General features: G+C 38.0%; 1 protein-coding gene and 1 long non-coding RNA gene across 3 annotated transcripts in view; both read left to right on the forward strand.

The window, feature by feature from the left end:
• Nucleotides 1–2158: 2158 nt before the first annotated feature.
• LOC146467562 (uncharacterized) overlaps nucleotides 2159–24130 on the forward strand; it is a 33303-nt gene continuing 11331 nt past the window's right edge. The window contains exons 1-4 of one of the 2 annotated variants that reach the window (XR_014867667.1): nucleotides 2159–2308; nucleotides 2830–2892; nucleotides 3604–3760; nucleotides 6842–8085. Coding sequence is in view for 1 of the 2 variants with exons in the window: in XM_085125499.1 (XP_084981625.1) it covers nucleotides 2203–2308; nucleotides 2830–2892; nucleotides 3604–3760; nucleotides 6842–7478 (963 nt within the window). In the remaining variant the exon portion in view is untranslated. Of the gene's footprint in view, nucleotides 2309–2829; nucleotides 2893–3603; nucleotides 3761–6841; nucleotides 8589–24130 lie in introns of those variants that run through there. The other variant, XM_085125499.1, reaches the window with a different exon arrangement.
• Nucleotides 13295–15654, forward strand: LOC146467563 (uncharacterized). The gene is made up of 3 exons (XR_014867644.1): nucleotides 13295–14198; nucleotides 14349–15369; nucleotides 15523–15654. It is a non-coding gene; the product is annotated as an uncharacterized LOC146467563 (long non-coding RNA).

Below are 24130 nucleotides of genomic sequence, written 5' to 3' on the forward strand. Positions count from 1 at the left end.
TTCTTTTAGAAATCTTTTTTGTGAAAGATTGCATTAAAGAAATTACACGTTTTGTGGCCGCGGTGAATAATTTTCCGTGGGAAATAAATTCATCGAACACGACAGCGCTGCACGCCCGTTGTACATTACGTCTCGACAGAAATAGATTTTCAACCGCAAACTAGCCCGTGGAACTACGAAAACACTATGCTCATCAAAAAAAAAATCTTATGCGCCTTTTAATCTCCTCGTTTGATGCTACAATACGAGTAAAGAGGGCTTTCCACCCAGCCCCAGCTTCGCGAGGTTTTGCGAGTCACGTATTTCTAGTAGCTTATTAAAATGGAAATCCGATCCCTAAAGAAAAGTGTTTTTAAAAAGGAAAAAAAAAAGCCATGAAATAAGGACAAGAGAAGCGATCGTTCACAAGAAAATTGATGGTTTGGATCAGCAGACATGAAGTAGAATGCAGTGATCCAAGAATTTCTTTATTAATTAATGACCCAAGTCAGATTGGGAAAACATGTAGTAGTTAACTTTGAAGATAGAAAGACTATTAACTTTCAGGTTCAATGCACGCTGAATTTAGAAGGGTCTGAGAAGCCTACCAATTATGATTTCAAAGTGGAAAACGAAGATGAAAATCGTGGAATAATAACAACTAGGAACACGATTAATGAAACATCATGATTACATATTTTTATAGCAACTTGTAAAATTCAAAGGTCTCCCAAACTCAACGAGCGAGGTTTGTTGATTTATTTTCACGAATTCAATTGTGACTAACAATTGTACGGGCAAGTTCGATTGAATTATCAATAGAAAAATCAAATACCTTAGAAAGTTCAGCTGTTCCCAGACGATATATTCTAATATTGTTAAAACGACTTTGAAAACAAATCTAATAAATCATTTGATTTCTTGATTTCTTTGGTACGTTCTGTTTGTCTCAAAATTGATTTGAAGGAATGCTGAGTTCTCCGGAAGTTGTCCTGGCATGGAATAGCACTTAAATATTACAGGATATTACTGAGTTATTTACACTTATTTGCAATAGAGAAGAATTCAAAGTCGTTTCCTTTAATTTCTAAAAACTTTTGAGAGATAACTGCTAATATTTCATAAAGTGAGTATCCCATGAAAATGACGTCCATTTGGTCAGCTGGTTGAGTTCTTTATGAGGGGTTCCAACCAACCTCGTGCTTTCATCAGTTCCTGGGTGTTTGGAACTCCTAATAAAGCACTTCCTCACATTTTTCATTGAAATATTACTAGAAACACTGTTAAAAGAGGGTCTGAATGGGGTTTAGTGTTTAGTGTTATTTGCCTATAATTTTTAGTGTTTGCTGTTAAACTGGCCAATTTTATAATGATTACTGTGTTTCCGGAGGAAATACTGTTAAGTGTTTGGAGGGTTTTTCACGAAAACCCAATAGTCTTTTAGTATTATAAATTCTTATTTGCTCTTAGAAAAACGGTTCATGAACTTTGAGCCTGTGCTTAAAGGGGCTGTGGTATCTTTTTTCGATCCATGTGAAACAGTACTCTGGGAAAGCTGGGGAGTACTGGGAACCAATCTCGTACCAAGAGCCCGCGATCGTTTGGCCAGCTTCGACGGCCAAATGAGATCAGTGAATTTCAAGGATTTCTCTCACTGAAAACATCGTATCTTTACACTGTAAAAAAATATATCTTTCACATGTGAATATAACGACAAAATACAGTCGAAAATTTTCGGATTTCTCCTCGGTAACCCTCGGGAGTCTTCGAAAATCTTCGGAAGTCTTCGGAAATCTTCGGTAGTCTTCGGAAATTTTCCGAAATGATCGGGAATAGTCGGAAAATGGCTGAAAACTTCTTGGTATACCAACAAAATAATTTCGGCCTTTTTGGAGCCGTGTTTGCTTCATTTCTGGCTAAAATTTACTGTTAGAGCGAATTTTTTTTTCTGTTAGAGTTAAAATGTCTAAAATTTAACTGTTTCATGTTACAGAGCCAAAATATTAAATTTTTTTATTGTTATAGAGGTGCCCCCACTCAGACCCTCTTAAAAATATTCTTGTTACAACTTTTGATTTAGCTATCAGCCGCGGGTCTTTTTGTTATGCGATTCATCAACCCCTTAAATATTAATTACGTCATGAAACATAATTTTGACGTCATGTTAGTCTGGAATTCCATTTCATTAGTATCTGATGTTGGCCTACATGGCCTCTCAGAGGAATGGCGTGGCGTGGAAGTTTGCTTGTTATAACAATGATAGTCGTGTTGTTCTTGGGATCAAGGATGTGTTGTGGTTTGACGACCGATGAGACGAATCATAACGCAGGTGAGAGCTTTCAATTAATTATTTATTTTAGTGAATTCGTAAGACAATTAATGGGTTAGAGGAAGCGCGCGCAAGTTGGTTGAAAACACAAAAGAGAATAATTTAACACAGCCTTTATTCCGGGCAAAAGAATGAAAACGCGCTAATTGCATACGTGCTTAAATAGCAGTTTTTGTATTGTACATAGTCTCTCTACTTATCCTCGAATATCACGCGCGAAAATAAAGCAACAATTGAGTGTGTCATGCATCTATCAAAAAACGAGGGACAGATCTGGTTATTCCAGAGGAAGGGTGGCAGGGGGAGCCGAGGTGGGTTTGGTTTTGGGAAGCTAACAGTAGCTGTAAATTAAGCACGAGAAAACAATCGCAAAATGCTGAAGAATTCTGGTTAGTTGTATTGAAATGACGCTTTAATGAAAATGCCCTATTGGGAATTTTTAAAATAGTCTTACATTTATTGTTTTGTTCTCTTTGGCACTTGGGGAAAAGCTATTCGACTCAGATTTTATGTTATCACAGGAAATAAAGAAAAAAGAGAAGACCTTGAGTTCCTGCCTAAACACCCCGTCAGAAGAGGCATTGGTAGGTACTATCGACTTAAAACTGATGGAAGCATTTAAATGATTAAAACAAATATTTAAAGCTCACTTAATTTGGATATAACGAGCAGATACCACTCCTACGTGTAGGTCCATCTATATTAATTAAGTTCAAGACCACAGCAAATAAAAGTATGCGCATGCACAAATTTATATCGGAACACTTTAAAACTTTCACTAATCTCGATTGTTGCTATGACCACCTTATTCTTACCGCAATGGTTATCTTTTCTTTGTCCGAACAAACTTTCATGTAGTTATAGATCCTTGTCCCTCTGACCACCTCCTTATGTGATCGAAATTTTAAATACCATCTGACTGTGTTCGTTTAATGGGGTGTGCTGTCCTGAGTGCTATGTTGAAGTAGAAGGGATATTTTTTCCAGGTATAAAACGGCATCGATAGAGCGAGATATGTACAAATAATTTCGAATTCATGATGGACTCGAGTAGTCCTATACAATCACCGAGAGTGCATTGGAAAATCCCCGGGACCTAGGCATAGCACAGATTCCTTTATTCTTAAAGGCCCACAAATGTTGTCTTCAACGAAGACATAGAACTTGTAAGAGATAAAAGGTTGTTTTTGACCTATGCAAATTTTCCCTGTGTTTCTCCGACGGTGTTGGTTTTTAAAACCCTATCGCTTAATAAACCTTTATTTTGCTTGCTTTATCTCTATTGTTTGACTTTAGGTGATGAGCTAACAGCGCTAAAGGACAAAGCGAAAAAGGCAAGCTCCGTTTACAGATGGCTGAAAGACAATTGGAAAAAAATATTTGTGATCATCGTCGCCATATTTGCCTTGGTTGTAGTTGTTGGGATTTACCGTAGATGCTTCTCTGAATCAGGGTAAGGATGTCCGTGTTTGCTTTTTCAAGAAATATTTAGAGGGAAGGACCCGAGGAGGGAGGAGGCCCTGCTCCCTTATTTTTTGGGGGCAAAACCAAGTCCCGCAGGCCAAGGCATTCAGGAGATATTCCGTTTCACGAGGAAAGGAAAGACAACGTCCCCCCCTCCCCCTCCCTTACCTAAATGTCTGGTTCACTGCATATATACAAAACTTAAAGGCAAAAAAGAGTTAAATTCCGAACAGCGATTCAATTTATCCTATTGTGTCCACTTCTAACTTATTCGTGTTTGTACTTCTCACGTAATGTCATATTACAGAAATATAAAATAATGGGCCAAAACACAACATTTTTAAATGTAATAATCAAGACGGATTATGCTTCATGATGGAAATAGCATGTGTCTTTACCCGAGAGTTTAGAATAGTGCACCACATAAAGTGGGACAATATTGCAATCTCATTTCAACCCTAATAGAAAAATACACTTCCACAAATCGTTTTGTCATTCATCGTAGAGCGGGTTCTTCTGAGTGTCCAATAAAATTCGCGTTTGCTCTGGTTTTGCTCTACTAAGCTTGGTGATTGGTTACTATAGAAAAAACTTAATCGCACGCGTTTTCCTGCGCTTGACACCACAGAGTTGCTTCGAGTTCTGATTAGTTCATTGCGCTGTCTGCGTCTGTTGTGATTGGTTAGAGTAAAAAATTTGGTTTTGATTTTGGTTTTACAATACTCAACAAAAACTGCTCTATTGGAGAATAATACATAAGTCTTCTAATTACTTGTTTCTGATACAGGGACCGATTTTTACGGCGAGGACTGAAACGAAAGAAGCCCTGTGGTGTATTAAATTTCCGATAGTGTTTGGCTTAATTTTCAACCGTACGCCCTTTAGTAATCCAAAACTTATATTTTTATATGTTTAAGTAGAATTTTAGTCCACGATTTGTTGGCAAATGATTTATGACGTGCGCGGCGGAAAGAATGTAGTTCATTTACTTATGCGTCAGTGAATGCACACCAGGCGAAAGCTGTTTCCAAACATGCACGATTAAATAATAACTCATCTAAGCAGGGGCGTAGCGTCCATATACGCACGTACGCCCGTGCGTACAACTGGGATCTGAAAAAAAAATTTTCTCATTAAATTTGCTGGTAAAATAGTGAAGACAGGCCAAAAACGACTCCTATTGGTCGAGATAAGAAGTACATGACCTTCAAAGCTTTGCTCTTATGAGTACGTCTTTCAAAGATCTCCCTTTTCTGTACGAAAGTAAGGGAGGATCTTTGTAGATCTCTCTTAGCAGAGGCTGGTAAAATAATGAAGACAGGCCAAACACGACTCCTATTGGTCGAGATAAGAAGTACATGACCTTCAAAGCTTTGCTCTTACGAGTACGTCTTTCAAAGATCTCCCTTTTCTGTACCAAAGTAGGGGAGGATCTTTGTAGATCTCTCTATTAGCAGAGGCTGGTTTCTATCAAATGCCATTTACTCATCAGAATGGTTTTTAGGTTAGGGACAGATAGGCGATATTCCGTAACAAACGGCAAAATGTTTTTGCGCGTTTTTTGTTTGTTTTGTAGTGCCGACATTCTTTCGCTGAAATTGACTTCTGAGAGAGTTTTATCTATAAGGTTATCGGGATAACCTCTGTTGTGTAGTCTCTGTTTGAATAGAGTGATGTTTTCTTCAAATTTTGTTTTTGAAGAGTTTGTTCTAAGAAGTCTTAAGGCTGGTTTCCATATGATCGCGGATCGCAGATCGCAATAAGGTCTGCGATCGTCTGCGATCCTGCGATCGTGATCGCAGACGATCGCAGAAGTAGTGTCCATATGATCGCAGACGATCGTAGACCTTATTGCGATCTGCGATCTGCGATCATATGGAAACCAGCCTTTAAGGCTTTGCCTTTGATAAAGCCTTTCCTGAAGCATAGAGGGTGGCAGGAAGAAAAATGCGTGTACTGGAACGTTTCTGTCGGTTTGAAGTGCGTGCGCACGTCAAGTTGTGATTCTTTGTTGAATCTTTCGCCCTTGTATACACATGTGTCAAGGAAAGTGATTTCAATATCTGAAATTTCAGCCGTGAGTTTTATGGTCGCATGATAGTTGTTGGCTAGCTCTATAAAAGTTTGGATTTCATTTTTGCTTACGTTCCATAGAGAGAAGACATCATCGATGTATCTCTTCCATGTAAGCGGTTTGGTAGCACTACGGCTAATTATTGTCGTGTCTTTGGAGGTAGTTGTTTCCATTAAAGTGGAAAGAGTTTTCCTTTAGGATAAGTCTAAGCATATCCCCGAGGTAGTGAGTTAGAATGGGAGGTTTATTTTTGTGGAATGTTTCGTATGCTTTGCATACAATTCTAATTCCGTCCTCCTGTGGGATGTTAGTGTATAAGCTAGCTACGTCCATTGAGACAAGCATTGTGTCCTGGATCCGTGGCATGGATCCGAATGTGACGCCGCAGACTTTGGTTGAGACTCTTGACTACTGAAACTCCCAATTTTATCCCGGTGTATATGTTGCTCTCGTAACATTGTTAACTTATCCTGTGTCTACATGCACTGCCGAAGGTAGCTTAAGTAGCATGAAGAGACTAAAATCTCCTCTGCGAAGTACGATGACGGACGAAAGATTAAGCTCCCTAGCAACCCTTCAATATACATAAACATAAGAACGTGGATATTGACAGGTTGGTAACGGAGTTTGCCCTTCTTAAGGGTCGACGCCTCGCCCTTTGCTTGTGACCTGCCTTCATTGTTTTTGTATTTTTTTTTTTCTTTTCGGAACACTGTAGCTTACAGAAAACACTAGGGAAATGGTTAAAATAAACAACTTTCTACTGCATTTTTGCCGCATTATTTATTGAAAATGCCCCGCAGAAAAACCAGGAGATGGCATTTCCGAGACCCTAATTTTCACAATTTTCTGGGGGAGCATGCCCCCAGACCCCCTAGTTGTAAGCGCCTTCGGCGCTTACGAAAAATTTATTCTCGTGCGTACATCTTCAAAATCCCACCCTACGCCCCTGCGAAGGTATAGTATTCCGAGGTGTTAATCGTTATATTGTTTCAGTTCCAGTGGAAATGATGAAGAACCAAGCATAGTAGTCGTGAGAATGTTAAAGCAGGGTAACCAAGGAAGTGGACAATGTTTGGACCCGATAGTGACAGGAGGTGTTAATCATGGCCATGGCGATAGCGGGAAGAACGAAACTTCTGGGTATGCAACTCATAAGGTGGAGAACAGAGAGAAGACAAGAAAAACGCAGGAAATAACAACTGGCGGTAGAACTCAGAAGACTATAGCTACGACAAACGTACGACACCACGCGGTTAAGAGGTCACTTATGAGTCCAACAGGAACAAATTTAGTAATAGATAGCCACAAAAGTCACTTCCAAGAATCCAGGGTTGTTGGTTTTCTTACCAGCGGTATACCTATTTCCGGATACACTGTCTTTCAGCAAATTGAGATTTCCATGGCCTATTTTCATTTCATTCAGTATCTTCTTGAAGTTAAAAAGGCAAACCAGCTCAGGGCCCAGCCTACAAGGATCTGCCAGGGAAGCACCAGTAAAGGGCCTTTTCCATTCTATGAGGAGATACCGCTGATCAGGATCTTGATTGCATCGTCGATTAAGAAATACTGTGATAACTATATTCCCACTGCAAATACAAAGACTGACTTGCCATTGACTATTTTACCATAAGGAAGAAATTAAATTATCATACTCAGGATGTAGAAGAAGCTGATCCAATCCTCAGAGACAGGTGTTCGTCAGCTTGTGTTTAAATTGGTTTCAAAATTGCACCTGTTTATTATTTAGTCATGTTCACCCGGAACGCTATTATACCTTTTTCAGCTACAGCTCAAGGTGAATTACCAAAATGCTCCTTTTTATCTACCCACCAAACACGTAGGTGAATATGAAGATTTCCTGACATAAGCAGCCGGGAAACGCAACTGAATGCAGCGATGTGACTCAATTATCTTTTACTGGGTCTGGCTTTATACGCAGTGTCTATTGCAATTGCCAGTTCGCGTTTAATTTATTTCCTATTAGAATAACTGCCGAATATTTTATCAACCACTTCTCTGGTTTGAATTCATAGCACGGAAGTTCCTCGTTAAGACCATTTATTGTCCCTCATTTTTGCATCCTCCGCGCCACAAGTGTATTGCACGTTTATGTTAAAAACCTGCTGATGAACTTGAATTTTCCCGACCTTGGTTGTCCTTCGTGAAAGACAACAGGATAGATGGATAAATGAATATCTTTCATTTACAAGGGCCAAAACACATCCCCATCATCATCAGTTCACTTGCTGATCCATTAATTCCAGTTTACTTGGTAAATCTTGATTTCTTCCCTCCGTCTAGGTAGTGCTGAACCGATTTAACAGTTTATATATATTTAATCTATGTAAAATTCCCTACGCTAAGCAGCAAATGAAAGAGGATTTTTTATGGTGGATTTTTGCCAGCTGTTAACAATGGTCAGATAAGCCAAACTCATACGAGAGATGTTGTTTTTATTTCATCTCGAAATGTTATTTTAAGCTAACCTTTTCACTTCATTTGTCACTTCCCTGGTGAAACATTTGCTCATGTTGGGTGGTTCTAACTTTTATTAAGGCTATGAAGAGAAATCCTAACTGGGTGTAATTAACATAAATCAATTTGGAAGTTCTTTCCTGTGGTACTGTTATTTATACTATTTTTTATAATGCGATTGCATTATTCGAGTCTGTAGATGAAATCCGTAAATGTTACCTTTCACGGCACGTTGCGTTCATAACTGTAATGCTCTTTTGACTATGGAAAGTATCACTCTAGGTCAGGTAATTTGTCTCGATCGTTTCATCGTTTAGCAGTGTTGTAGTACCAGCTACGCTGGATTGTAAAATTACTGTTAATGTAGAAGTTCAAATTTGAGGATCCGACAAAGAGAAACATATACTTGCGTTTTGAAACATATTGCGCCGTTCGTATATTATTTAAGCTTATAACCCCTCTAGCTACCAGATATAACGCATATATATATAGATGTTTAATTTGTAATGAACACAGTATAACTCATTATTATTACTGAAAATCGGCAAGTAGAAAGATAATTGCTGCTATCAAAATTATTTACAAATATCACATAAAACTACAACCAGGAATTGCAGCATAAGGACAGGAAAATCGGAGCAGACATTCATAAGCTCAACCTGAAAAATTACCACACTGCGAAAACAAAAATTTTCCGTCCACTTTCAAGATGACTTTCGTTAACATACTTAGTTTCTTCACATGATCACCCAAAAAACTAATTCTGTTTTTACTCCAAACACGAAAAGGATTGCAATCCGATCATTGTCCAAAAGCTACGGATGCAACGGGAAGGCTGCCGGAGAGTGAAACAAAACGAACTGACGACAAAGAGAAACGATCAGATGGGCTGCGTAAAGCTTACGAGTAAAACATGACTTTTTCCGACCTACTCAACACTTGCAATTTTACAAGGAACACAGAGGAGATAGTAAACAGCAAGAAGTGAACCAAATACATGTAAAAATGCGATAAAACACCCAGTAAAAGAAATCTAATACAATAATCGCGAAGAGAAACGTAACACGTCCACCACTAAGCCCAGTCGCTAGGCGAAACAGTACGTTTTCCTCGCGATCAGCAGTCTGTGGAGAGACAGCACTGTTAAACAACCACTGATTACCTGCAAGATACATCGATCTTAAACAGCGGCTAAAACAAGCGTCCTTTCCATGCCAAAATCCCATAAAAACTACGTAGTAAAGACAGTCAATTTACTCCACTTTGCGGACATCTTGTTGTTCAAAATCACGCGCTTTTGCCAGCTAAAGAAAATCATCCCACAATGCATCAAACACAGGCGTGCGTTGATTGGGCAAGGGAACAATGGTGATGGATTTTGCGTGCTCTGATTGGTCTAATTTCCACAATGGAATTTCGGTGTCATCGAATGGACCTTCCTGGGATAGTAATTTGCATGTTCTACGGTGGGTCGAAATTTGTGCTCGGTGGACATTGAACTAAGTGTGTTACAAGGTATGTAAAACGCTTTCTTTACTCGTAAAAAACATGAACAAGTGTCATCATTCCCTCTTGATGTGTAACAATATTCTGGCCCTGACTGACTGATCATGAAATTCGTCACGTGAGATCTTGCAAGCCAGCGCTAGCGCTGCCACTCAAATGAAGGTTATTCTTGCTGTTCAATTTCAAGGTAGAATAGATGGATCTTGTGTCTTATAGGGGGCCTCGATCGATGGTAACGGTCGATATGTCGGTCGACTCACGGTCGACTGACGGTCGATATCTCGGTCGAGCCTCGGTCGCTACTCGGTCGACACTCGGTCGATAATTGGGGATCACTCGGTCGATGTTGTACCGCTATGGCAGTCGTCGTATCGACCGAGGTGGCTGTCGGCCGATATAGATAGCAATACACCGACACTTCACCGACACATCACCGATACTTCATCGATATTTCACCGCTTACCGGCCGATAGTATTGGCCGATATATCGGTCAATATTCTATCGATATGTTTTTTTCGACACTCCTTCTTTATCTCGATCGACATTCATGTACATAGCGCACCGCTATATCGGTCGTCATATCAATAACGACCGATAGTCGGTCGATAGTCTGTCGTTATCTCATTTGATTCTTCCACTATTGCATCATTTTACCACATTAGGTCAAGAGAAAGCGGAAAAATATGCCAGCGTATTACACTGTAGTGTCCCGGTTTAACCAGTTTAAAACAAAGCAAAATCCTCGTTCCTTTTTCGTGTGGACCGAATATCGGCCGATGCATCGACCGATACTTTAGCGATACTTGACCGACGGTTCACCGATATATTGCTGACACTCTGCCGATGCTATCGCGACCGACTGTCGGTCGATCTCTCGACCGAAGGTGATCCAATGATCGGTCGATACGTCGCCTATATAGCGGCCGATGCTCGACCGACACTCGCCCGTTACTCGACCGACAATCGACCGATACTCGGTGGATACATCGACCGAGATATCGACCGTGAGTCGGCCGTGTGTCGACCGACATATCGACCGTTACCATCGATCGAGGCCCCCTATAAGACACAAGATCCACCTAATGCACTTATCATTGGCTTTCCCGGGGGTTGACCCCCGGGAACATGCGGGGAATAGGCCATTTTACAGTCGTGTGTTTAGTGACCTGGAGTTAGCATAAGAACAGCATGATCTACATATGAAAGCAGTGAGGTTTGTATCAAAACAAGGTCACCCCCAGCCTCGCTTCCAATTAAAAACCAGGTCACAAAGCACACAACTGTAAAATGGCCTATTGTACATTTTTGACAATATTTTGGGCCTGCGGGGTGGGGACATTGTTTAGTTTTGGAAACGAACGCTTCAGACCCCAGGGATGCACCCCCGGGATTTGCTCATCATTGGTCAGCGGTACATGGCATGTTAAACTGGGGTTGACAGAGCTGCGCGACTCCCACTGTGTGTCCGTTGTGTTGATAAAAGCCTTTTCAGTTTAGCTTTTACAAGTATGTCTTTCAGCGATTTTCCTTTTGTATAAGAGATTCTTCCCTAGATCAAAATGTGATGCGACTGCTCTGCTTCATGGTGTTTGTCTTGACTATGAGGGGGAATTCTCAAATATACTGAATGGAGGGTTTCTTACTGATCATTCAGAGCCATAAGGATTAGTTTTTGATATGCTATTGTGTCTGCTAGCTCTGTGGCATTTGTTAAGGCTTATCGGCTTGGATTGACTGCAAGATTTCAGGTAGCACTAAATAAATGTTATCTGTGAAGATACAGGATCCGTGGATTTTTTAAGTCGTGAATTTATGCTTATACTAATGTATCTCGCCGCGGGAAGATTGCTAGCCTCCCACGGAGACGTCCTTAGAGGTTCGTCACACGTTTCCTTCCCCACGAACGGAAGGAAACGCATGACGAACCCCAAAGGACGTCTGCATGGGAGGCTAGAAGATTGCAGGAAGTTTGTAATCACTGATATGAGTGTCTAACAGATCCTCGTCTTTACAAAGCTCGCTTTCGAGAGCTATAGTGCTATAGCTTGTTGCGCTGTCTTATAGTTCTCTGAGTTCCTTTTTATCTGAAAAACAGCTATTGTGTTCTTAGAGCTGACATGTACCTCCATTATTTTGCGGCTTAGCTTGCATCTGCAGCAGATATTTAAAGCTAAGACAGGTAACTGTCTTGTGAGTCCCTAGGATGCTAGCGGAAAATGAAGGTATTCTGGCTCCCTGGGGAGGGGGATTTGGCGTGACTTTTATGCCCTATTCCCTAGGGATTTAGAAGGTTTTTGTTTGATCGTTAAAACAAATCCCCGGGGGTGTCCCGGGGGTCAACCCCCATGAAATCCAATGATAAGTGCATAAGAAAAACCCATTCTTAGGAGTGGGAACCTAGAAAGTGATAAATCGCTAAAATGGCCTCAAATCAGCACAAAATAGCAAACAGACAATAGGCAATACACCTTAGAGCATGACGAACTTAGGCCTCAAAAAGAATTTATGCAAATTAGGCTAAGGGTAGACTGTATCTACCCATGGCTTATTATTAACTGCAACTGAATATGAAAGTTCGCACCTTTAGTGCGATCGAGGTGTTGGTGTAATGTTTGCGGTAACGCTTTTTCCGAACTTATTGATTGGCAAAGCACATGCAGAGCGAAATATTAAACCCCCGACTAAGGCACATTTTGACATTAAAAGCTATTTTCCAGACGCTATGTCTCGCAAAGATTTTTGTTTCTCGCGTGGGGATCGTCTTGATCACGTTTGCCCTCGCGCGAATAATAAATGCCAATAACCCTTGCACAATCAATTGCAAAATTTAAATTTCTGTTCGAATTTAAAGAAGTTTATTGCCAAATCTAAAATATACAGCCGCTATCTAAGAAACTGAAATCAAATCACGACAAACATCAAAGTTCTGTGACCTAAAAACGCAACATGAACATGCCGATCCCTGCGATCCAGATTAAAAGATTTCGGGACGTTCCGCTTATAGTTCGATAACTACAAGCTCTCGTTGCCTCTTTAGTGGTTTGTGCAGTTTAACCGTGGTAACTGAGAAGGAGACCTCAACTTCTTCCAACTTCAATTTATTTTATCTTATTTAAAACTACTGCTGCGCCTCTAAATACGGCGAGACTAACCTGTGATATAAGCGACAAGAAACGCTATGATTATTTTTTTTTTCAGAGCAGACACTCCTTCTGGCACAATTCGAATAGCTATGCCGTTTTGATTATGAAACATGGCGAGTTCTCAAGAAATCAAGGCAAAACATTTAAAATTCGAAGGCAAAGTGAAAAGCAATTATCAGAAGATGAGATACATTTTTTGAAGCCTTTGTTTAGAGCCTGCGAACGCAGACGTATTTCCGGCTGTCGAGATTCTCTCCGCCAGAGAATCTCGACAGCCGGAAACACGTCTGCGTTCGCAGGCTACTTTGGTTATTGCCAAATGTCACGCCATGGCTCTCACAGCAAAAGCTATTGTGAAGGACGCGAAAAAAATCTTTGCGGGAAAAGTATTGCCCACGTCATAAATTAACTGATTAAAAGACGAACAAATCGCTAAATCGTATATCTACGTTTGTTAAACTAACATTTGCAAAAATTATTCAAGTGTTGGCCGGTTAGTCGGGTTAGGACCAAGGGCACTATTCTTGGCCAAGGTCAGTTCAGGCAAATGAATGCCCCGGTTCGTCAGGATTACCCAAGGTAACAACAGATATTTACTCTTCAATAATTTAGTTTTAGCTCATCTAATTCAAGGTAAAATTGAAACGCTATTGATTCAAATTGAAGAAAAAATTATTTAAAAGTAAAGACAGGCAAATGAATGCCCCAGTTTGTTGTTGTTTCCAGGTAAAGGATTACCCAAGGTCACCACAGACATTTACTCTTCAATAATTTAATTGAGGCCTTTAACTAATTCAAGTTAAAATTGAAACTCTATTGATTTTTATTGGTGAAAAAATTATTGAAAAGTAGAAACAGGCAAATGAATGCCCCAGTTTGTTGTTGTTTCCAGGTAAAGGATTACCCAAGGTCACAACAGATATTTTAGTTTAGCCTAACTAATTCAAGTTAGAATGGAAAATCAGTTGATTTAAATTGGAGAAGGGGAAAAAAAAAAAGAAAGAAAAGAAAAGGAGAAACAGGCAAATGAATGCCCCAGTTTGCTGTTATTTCCAGGTAAAGGATTACCCAAGGTCACAACAGACATTACTCTTCAATAATTTAATTTAAGACTTTAAATTATTCAAGTTAAAATATTATTGTAGCTCTATTGATTTTTATTAGAGAAAAAATTATGAAAAGTAGAAACAGGCAAATGAATGCCCCAGTTTGTTGTTGTTTCCAGGTAAAGGATTACCCTAGGTCACAACAGGTATTTTAGTTTAGCCTAACTAATTCAAGTTAGAATGGAAAATCAGTTGATTTTAATAAAATTGGAGAAGAAAAGAAAAGGAGAAACAGGCAAATGAATGCCCCAGTTTGCTGTTATTTCCAGGTAAAGGATTACCCAAGGTCACAACAGACATTTACTCTTCAATAATTTAATTTAGGACTTAAAATAATTCAAGTTAAAATATTATTGTAGCTCTATTGATTTTTATTGGAGAAAAAATTATGAAAAGTAGAAACAGGCAAATGAATGCCCCAGTTTGTTGTTGTTTCCAGGTAAAGGATTACCCAAGGTCACAACAGATATTTTAGTTTAGTCTAACTAATTCAAGTTAAAATGGAAAATCAGTTGATTTTAATAAAATTGGAGCAGAAAAAAAAAAAAAAGAAAAGAAAAGAAAAGGAGAAACAGGCAAATGAATGCCCCAGTTTGCTGTTATTTCCAGGTAAAGGATTACCCAAGGTCACAACAGACATTTGCTCTTCAATAATTTAATTTAGGACTTTAAACAATTCAAGTTAAAATTGAAACTCTATTGATTTTTATTGGTGAAAAAATTATTGAAAAGTAGAAACAGGCAAATGAATGCCGCAGTTTGTTGTTGTTTCCAGGTAAAGGATTACCCAAGGTCACAACAGATATTTTAGTAGTTTAGCCTAGCTAACTCAAGTTAGAATGGAAAATCAGTTGATTTAAATTGGAGAAGGAAAAAAAAAAAAAAAAAAAAGAAAGAAAAGAAAAGGAGAAACAGGCAAATGAATGCCCCAGTTTGCTGTTATTTCCAGGTAAAGGATTACCCAAGGTCACAACAGACATTTACTCTTCAATAATTTAATTTAAGACTTTAAATAATTCAAGTTAAAATATTATTGTAGCTCTATTGATTTTTATTGGAGAAAAAATTATGAAGAGTAGAAACAGGCAAATGAATGCCCCAGTTTGTTGTTGTTTCCAGGTAAAGGATTACCCAAGGTCACAACAGATATTTTAGTTTAGTCTAACTAATTCAAGTTAAAATGGAAAATCAGTTGATTTTAATAAAATTGGAGCAGAAAAAAAAAAGAAAAGAAAAGAAAAGAAAAGGAGAAACAGGCAAATGAATGCCCCAGTTTGCTGTTATTTCCAGGTAAAGGATTACCCAAGGTCACAACAGACATTTACTCTTCAATAATTTAATTTAGGACTTTAAATAATTCAAGTTAAAATTGTAGCTCTATTGATTTTTATTGGTGAAACATTATTGAAAAGTAGAAACAGGCAAATGAATGCCCCATTCCAGGTAAAGGATTACCCAAGGTCACAACAGATATTTACTCTTCAGTAATTTAATTTTGGCCTAACTAATACAATTTAAAATTAAAGCTCTATTGATTTAAATTGGAAAAAATTAATTAAAAAGTAGAATCAGGCAAACGAATGCCCCAGTTTGCTGTTATTTCCAGGTAAAGGATTACCCATCTGTGGCCACACCATGACACGTGCAAGCCTAAAATTTGAAACAGTTGGGATTAGTCAGACCAATAAGAATTCAAACAATATCTAGGATGCTTAATATATGTATATGGCACACAGTCAAATTATAAAATTTCAATGTATCATGATAAAGTGTCTTTTGGCATCAATAAAGAGTCTAAAACTATTGATGTCCCTGGCTATAAAATACCCACTCATGTTCATCAATGTTACACTTTGCTAGCTGTCCACCGATAGTAAGAGTACCATGTTAAACATAAATGGAGTCTAGAGATATTCAAGAGATCATTTTAAAGGTATCTGCAAGCATCAATGAAAATGAATTGACCAGAAACTTAAGAAGGTAAGTTAGCTGTAGCTATAATAATAAATTTACTTTCCAAGTCAAGATCTCAAGTTACCCTTACCAAAATGTTAATATGGGCCATATGTGGACCAAAACTGGAAATTATCTGGAGCAAAATATGGAATTTCTATGGGATATATATGAGTTTTGTATGGCCATGTTAAACCCATATTTTAGAATTTTCTGATGTTGTCATACTTAAGAAGTATGGGTTTAATATGTATTTGGACAATTTCCAGATATTTGTCATATATGGAAAAAATATGGAGGAAAACTAAATTACAATCAGTCAGTTGCAACGTTTCCAGATATTGCCCATATATGGAGAAAATATGGAAGAAAACTAAAAAACACATTTATAATTGCACCACAGTGCATATACCTGCAGGTATTCACGGAACCTGGCCTTGTATATATAACTATAAAATTATGATATCTGATTTTAATTTAAACACTACATGAAGTGATTTAATTCAGGCCACCATAAGAATCCCAAAAAAATTACCCCTACGAAAATAGTGCCTATTTTATATGTATTTTTTAAGCTATTGTTTTCCTATCTTTTTTTTTATTTTTTCTCTATTTTCAAGTTACTCTTTTACCTGTTTTAAATCTATTATTTTGAAACAAACAATAGTCAAAAAATAGTCCAACCAGCAAGTCATCATTACCTAAAAGATAGCCTTAAAATAGCTATAACATAGAGAAAAAATGTGTACGCGATTAGAAATGTTAAAAATAAAATAGGTTTAAAATAGACATAAATTAGGGATAAAATAGGAAAACAAATTTGAAAAATAGGACATAAATACCTTTAAAATAGGTGTAAAATAGGGCATTTTATGTATGCCACGCAAGTTAAAATAGGGTTAAAACAGCACTGCCATTTTATAGAATGATGCAGAAATGAAATAGATATAAAATAGGTTGAGTAGGTGACAGATCAAACAGCATGTCTTTATCCTCAGCCTAGAATTACCAAAGGTGGTGTGCTTTAGTTGTAGTATTTGTCAATATTAGAAATCATTTAATGATCGATAAGTTATATTCCTTCACCTACCTATATCTGGATGAGTAATAACATGCATTGCACACTATATAAATTTATGATTGACACCATATACGACAGCCAGAGCTACAAACGTTACAAGTAACAGCAAGACAATTTCACAGTGATCGAATTTCTCGAGAAAGAAACATTCAGAATATTACTTTGTCTCAAATTGTGTTGCGTTTTAAGGTCTAGGGGAAGTGCTAAATTATAAGACAAATGATTGGATTGATAAAAAAGATTGCACCTTTGCCATTTTCATCTGTGATATCAAGCAATGACCAATACTATGTGGTAATTGTTCCTGAGTTGTAGTAGCAGAACTCACAATTCATAGCAATTAAAATTAAATCAGTTACTACTAAAAATCATAGTTTAGTAAAGTGATTTCGATCTCCATTCAAATTATATTTTTTATTGTACTGATTGCCCAGAAAATCGACCCATGGCACTTCACTTAGCCACCGCGATTTAAACCTCTTGCATGAAATCGAGGCAGGTGGTCAACCAGTCCAAGATGGCTGTCACCCAAATCCTGAAATCGCACAGTATCAAGAAAGAAGCGACACGAATAGTATGTGTTCTCCTAAAGTTGAACGCAATAACAGATAAGAGTCTCACAGTCATGGATGACTTAGCTTATATTAATCAGGATTTGGCGACTTGACTCTGAAGCTGCAGTCTTAATTGAGTATTGGCCGGCCTTCACAATCTGTAGTAAAACAGAAAATTATGCACTTTTAGTGAATTCTTCTTATTGATCAGGGCTGCCAGTACGACTTCAGATATATACATATTACAATGAGCTTCTCCCCCATAACAATCATGAGTAATTAAAAATATGAGGGTATACAGAATTTAACTCATGGTGCTACAAAAGTATAGTATATATAATAGTGTAAAAGTAAGCTTACATGTACTCCATGAAGTGGATCATGCAACTTGAATCAAAATCAAGATCAGACGTACAAGTCTTCTGATTATACCAAGACATGATATCAACCTGGCTACAAAGTACTCCTTAAAATCGTTTGTAAAGGCTATAAATATTATTAAAAATCCTGTTCAGATTTGGCTTTCCACTCTATGGAATGACTAATAGAATCTAAAGCATGTGGCATGAAGTTGAACAGAGGTTAGAGGAATATAGTTTGTAATGTGAATCTCAACTGTTATTGAAGCCAATTATGGTTTATTCTTTTCAGTGGATCAATATATTAAAAAAATTAAGAGGGAATGTCTATCTCAACAGTCTAGAATTTGGAGCTATAAAAATCCAAGAAGCACATCTACTCAAGTAGACTATAATCTATATACATAATCACACATTTTCGTGCAGTTTCTCATCAAAAATTATTGATAAATCAAAGCATACCTCTTTCTTAAAGTATTATTCCATATTATCCTGCTTGAGGCCATCATTTTTAGCTTAACAGAGGTGAAAAGCCAGGGGAAATATGCCTGTAAACTTGAATCCCGCCTAAAATCTAAAATGAAACGGTTTTTCTGCGAGCCTGCAGTGGCATGGCTGCTGACCAAAACAGCTTTGTTCATGCCCAGTCTTCCCAGTCTGACTGAAATCCAAGATGGCTGCCATTGTTGTGACTCCACCATTTCTTGTTTCTAACTCGTTGTAAAACCTAGCATTGTGCTTGAACGAATTATGATTCAAAGCATTGCTGATCTTTTTTTCCATATGTGCTTAAGGGAGTCTGGTTTTTATCCTCCTCGGCCAACACTAGATTGCATTAATTTGTTGTCTTAATCCCATATATGGGATTAGCATGGACACCAGGTGATCGGCATGATATATTTGTAATGTAGTGATCATGGGTACATCTGCCATATAAATTCCACATATGACATAACTATAGTTATCATTCATATTATATCCATATAACTGTTATATATCTCAAAATGAGAGATAATGTGGTTATTGCATGGGGAATCAGTCAACCATGTTATTCCCACATTATTGATGTCTTTAATTTTGTGTCCATATAAACACCATACTTGGAGTAAGTTGAAAGTACATGCTTGTTATAAAACCCACATTTTGATTTCATATACCCAGTTACTTTCCATATATGGGACATATATGGCTCTCATTTCCCCCATATTATTGCCATATCATTGGTTTGGTAAGGGTTAAGGATCTAGGGTCAGGAATTCGAGTCAGGATCTCGACTCAGCGAGGATTTTGAGCAGGATCTTGTGTCACAATTTCAATGACCATCAATATTGCAGGCACAGCTTTGTAGTAAACAGGAATTTTTCTGTCAAAACTGCAAGTTCATTCACAGAGTGAGCTGGTCCACTGACTGAACAAAATCAATGAAGATGATGATGTGGCAGGAAATTTATTTTATCACATTCAGTCTTAGTCTCCTTATTTGAATGAGGTTGTGCAATCAATAACAAATATTATTGTTATAGCTGAAAATGTTGAGCAAAAGTTAAAATTCTACAGTGTATGCTTAATATCAACATATGCAGTTGCTAATAGAATGATTGGTAAATTTTTCTTTCAGATGTCATGCACCTTTATCTTGGTCACAAAATACATAACACTTGTCTGCCATATTTTACAGTCTGACAGTACTAAAGTACAGATTGCATGCATATTGATTTGTATATCAACTTATGGCCAATTCTTCACACTCAAAACCTGTTGTAGTGCAGTAGATAAACTGTATTTTGTGAATTATCCACCTTATTCCCACAAACCACTATGTCAACCTTCAAGACAACTTAAGCAATTTACATGACTAATACAAAGTCAACCGTGCTTTTAAGTTGTTCATAATGATTCTGAAATCCACAATTTTCCTTGTTTAATTAGACTCTGCATGGCCAAACCACTGAAACATGATTACAACGCTTCCTCCCTTGATTCCTGACTCAAAATTACTTAATTATCATTATCATTTTTATAATTGTGTCAATCACAAAATGCTTGAATATGATTGGTTCTTAACAGCCCATATTTATAGCTTAAGTTTGGTTAGGGTTAGGTTTAGGATTAAACTGTCCGATTTGACCTGTCCGATTACTAGAAGCTTGTTATCGGACAGGCCAAATCAGACAGTTAAAGAACCAAGGAAAATCAAGTAGCAAATGCCACTAGCCAATGACATTTCACTACATGGCACATGATAACCAATCAAAATCAATGAAAAAATTGTGACCCTGTAAGCTGTCCAGCTTCAACTGGAAAAGAAAAATGGAGGAAACTAATTGGTCTAGTGACTTTTATTCAGACATTTTTTTTCATTTTGTTATAGGCACAATTAATTGGTAATAGGACTTTGTGTCATACAATTCAGGGGTAATCAGGCTCGTAATTTCAAATCGGCCTCGCACTACGCCCTCGGCCGATTTGAAATTACTCGCCCAATTACTCCCTGAATTGTAATCCACTCAGTCCTATAACCATTACTTATTATTATTATTATTATTATTATTATTATTATTATTATTATTATTATAAAACTATTCAAAGATCGACTATTATTACATGTATTTTTGTTTTTAAAGAGTACAATAATGGAGCAAGCATTTAAGTTGGACAGATGTTATGATGAAAATTAATGATAGATATTGAATGAGTAACAACAACAAGAACATTATACAGCAACAACATTATAATAATAAGGTAGAAAATCGAGCAATCAACAATAATCGTGGTTGACAATGGGAGACCGCAAGTCTAATTTTGTGTTTGAATTGGGCTGCCTTTGCAAATACATTGATTACAGTTACTTAAAGTAATAATTAAATAATGATTTTATTGGAGCTTTGGAAACCATTAACCACAAGACACGAGGATTTTCTAGCAGACCTGGGGATTCATGTATCATTTGAAACAATCCAGAAGGCCTGCTTGCTTGAAGCACTAGCACACATTCTCAGGAAGGTTCTGTCATAGAAGGGAGGGGAAACAAAGTTGGACCGAATGGACTCTTGGGTGAGGTCTGGTCCCAGCCAATTACCCCAACTGGCAATAAAGGTCTGGTACAGAAAAATAATAATAATAATAATAATAATAATAATAATAATAATAATAATAATAATAATAATAATAATAATAATAATAATACAGTCAACTCTCTCATAGCGACCACTTCTTGTACGCGACCACCTCCCCTAAGCGACCACCTCATAAACAACAATTTTGTTTCTCAGTTAAATACTGTTTCAAGAGCTCTCTCGCAGGCGACCACCACTCAAATTTCTTAAGGGACCGCAACCACTTCTAAGGCCAGAAATTACACATATTTCTTTTGTTTTCTGTTTCCGGTAAGCAACCACCCAACATAATCACGTATGATCGCTTGTTAATGATTTAACTCAGAAGTGACAAAAGTTCAACTTTGATGATGGTTCCCCGGACTTCTGACAGGTAACGACAGTTTACAGACAGTTCAGATGGCTATATTTTTAAGTAGATCTGTAGGTAAATGGGAACTGTTACCGTGATGTTTCAAAATGAACCATGAACCATGTTATACAAAGTTTCATCAGAAGAATGAATAGATGAGAAAAAGTCAAATAAATTAGTTTCTATTTGCCCAATTTTAATTTGTTGATCTTTCCCGTAAGCGACCACCTCCCGTAAGCGACCACTTTGTCGTGCACAAAGGGTGGTCGCTTACGAGAGAGTTGACTGTAATAATAAAAATAATAATAATAATAATAATAATAATAATAATAATAATAATAATAATAATAATAAAATAATAACAATAATAATAATGATAATAATACTTACCCCACTTCCCCTCAAGTTGAGATAAATTAAGCAGTGTTTACCACGCTGAATCGGGTAGCTTTGCTTGGAGTTTGAAGTACAAAAGTACTCAGTCGGGGATTCTCATACTTCGAAGAACACGAGTGTGAGTTTCCGAGGACAAAAGCTCAGAGAAACCTCTCTTGCCTTTTTCCGAGCTGTTTCCCAGCACACAAGCAATCGATTCCTCATGCTTCTCCGAGACGCCGTCAAGAGAAGCCATCACCTCCCTGCATTTAGCCAATACCTTTCTCTTTTTCGTAATTATTCCGTAGTCAGGACTGTTGTTCGTTTCCTCGATGAAACTGCGGAGAGATGATGACGATGAAAAGGACGAAGATGGGCTAACACGTTCAGAAGATGGCGTCGAACATGACCAGGAACAAGACAAAGGTTGAACGTCTGAAGGGGCCGTAGAATCCAGGCTGATGTCCGTATTACTCTTCAGCTCACAAATGCGAGTTTGAAGAGATTTTAGCTTCAGTTCAAGAGAGGCGATTGACTCTCTTCTCTCCTCTAGTTCGGCGTTGAGGGCTAAGAATTGGCTTCGATCAAAATTCCCGCAAGAACCAAAATCCTGAAACTCGCTAGGATTTGAAGTCTACAGCAACTGAATTTACTGACTTCAGGCCATCCAACGGAAACTCTTTGCGATGCAAAAGACCTGCACACAGGCCGAACGTACTATTAGACGCCACGCACAGGGTAGTCGGCACGCTGTTGAATTGGAAGAGTACGAGGCGGATTTCGCGGGCAAAAGTTCCCGCGCTAAAACGCTTTTTATCTCGTCAGTCGAAATATTTTGTTTTTCGCAAAATCAGTCGGCCGCGTTCCACAAATTTTCTCGGTAAGAATGTACCCATTCTTTTCACGATCAAGACAAGCGCTTGTGACCCTCCAAAGAATGGAACCTTCTCCAGCTTTCTCCATGCATGTGAAGAGCAGCGCTCCGAATGGCTTAGCAGTCAAATGCATGATACTTTTCGAATTTGAAAGACCCCCCAAAGAAGAATATTAACTGGATTGTAAAATTTTAACCTTTCAACGCATATTAACAAGCGCGATCGTGCTGTGTGCTAAAGAACAACACAACACCGTGACGTAAATGACACTACAAACATGGCCTGGCGATGTAAACAAACGCGTTAACAGCCTCGCGCGTTTCTCGCAAGTCACGTGAGACCTGTTTCTTTTTCTTTTACGTTTTTTTCGCTCTCGTTACAATTCAGCATACAACAGCAGATTATTTTGGCGATTCTAAATTGGAACGATGTTTCTTGCCGTGCCGAATCTTTCGATTACTTACTTTGCATCATTGGAAACAGAACGAAAGAATGTCGACATTAACGATGTGTACCCTTTCTTTCCATACTGTGCGCTTTATTGGGCGTGAAATCACAACAAGATACTGCTAATTGAAATGCGTGTAAAAGGGACTTAGAAGATGGCAAAAAATAGCGCGTTTCACGCGAAAGTAAGTTCTCTAACGTGATTTGTTTCTCGGCTGAGATCAGTTAAGATAATTGCTTTAACACATTCCCCGATTCGGCCCAACACCTTGCTAATCCATGTCTGTCGTCTATACTTGACACACCCAGGCATCATTTTACGGCTCCCGGAGAGAATTCTTTTTGAGGCCTAAGTTCGTCATGCAAGGTATGTCATTTTTATTAAGAACTTTCCAGTATTTGTACCTCTTAAACCCGATCGTAAATATTCCCATACAAACTCTTATATTTACACCGAGACCGCCATTTCGAAAGATGATCATCGCTCACAGCTTGAGCTTGGGCCACCTGTGATATAAATGACAGCAAGAGTCTCGCAGGAACCACAGGCCAAGACAGAGGGAAATTGAACCTATGAATAATTATTAACGAGGGATAGCGAATAATCAAGTAGGTTTAGCTCGGGACAACTTTTCTCATAGAAGCGCTCTGTAGAAGATATCGTTGCCCACAAATTCTATATCAAGAAATGTAATAATATTCTTCATTTATGTACTAAAATATGATAAGGACTTCCCACGAAATTGAACTGCAGTGCTATGATAAGAGATTCACCGACTTCGTAAGATTAGATTATGTTCCTTTTCCGATAAAAAAGTCAACTAAGACTATTTGAAAAGTTTAGAAGCTAAGGACGGTTGTGCCTTCGCATATGGTCTGCGCATCTCGAAACGACCCGAGAAACGGCCTGATTTGTTTAGGACGGCACCTACCAATTCA

This window comes from Pavona decussata, unplaced genomic scaffold, assembly GCF_977016875.1.
Source record: "Pavona decussata unplaced genomic scaffold, jaPavDecu1.1 SCAFFOLD_134, whole genome shotgun sequence".
Classification (NCBI taxonomy): Eukaryota; Metazoa; Cnidaria; class Anthozoa; order Scleractinia; family Agariciidae; genus Pavona; species Pavona decussata.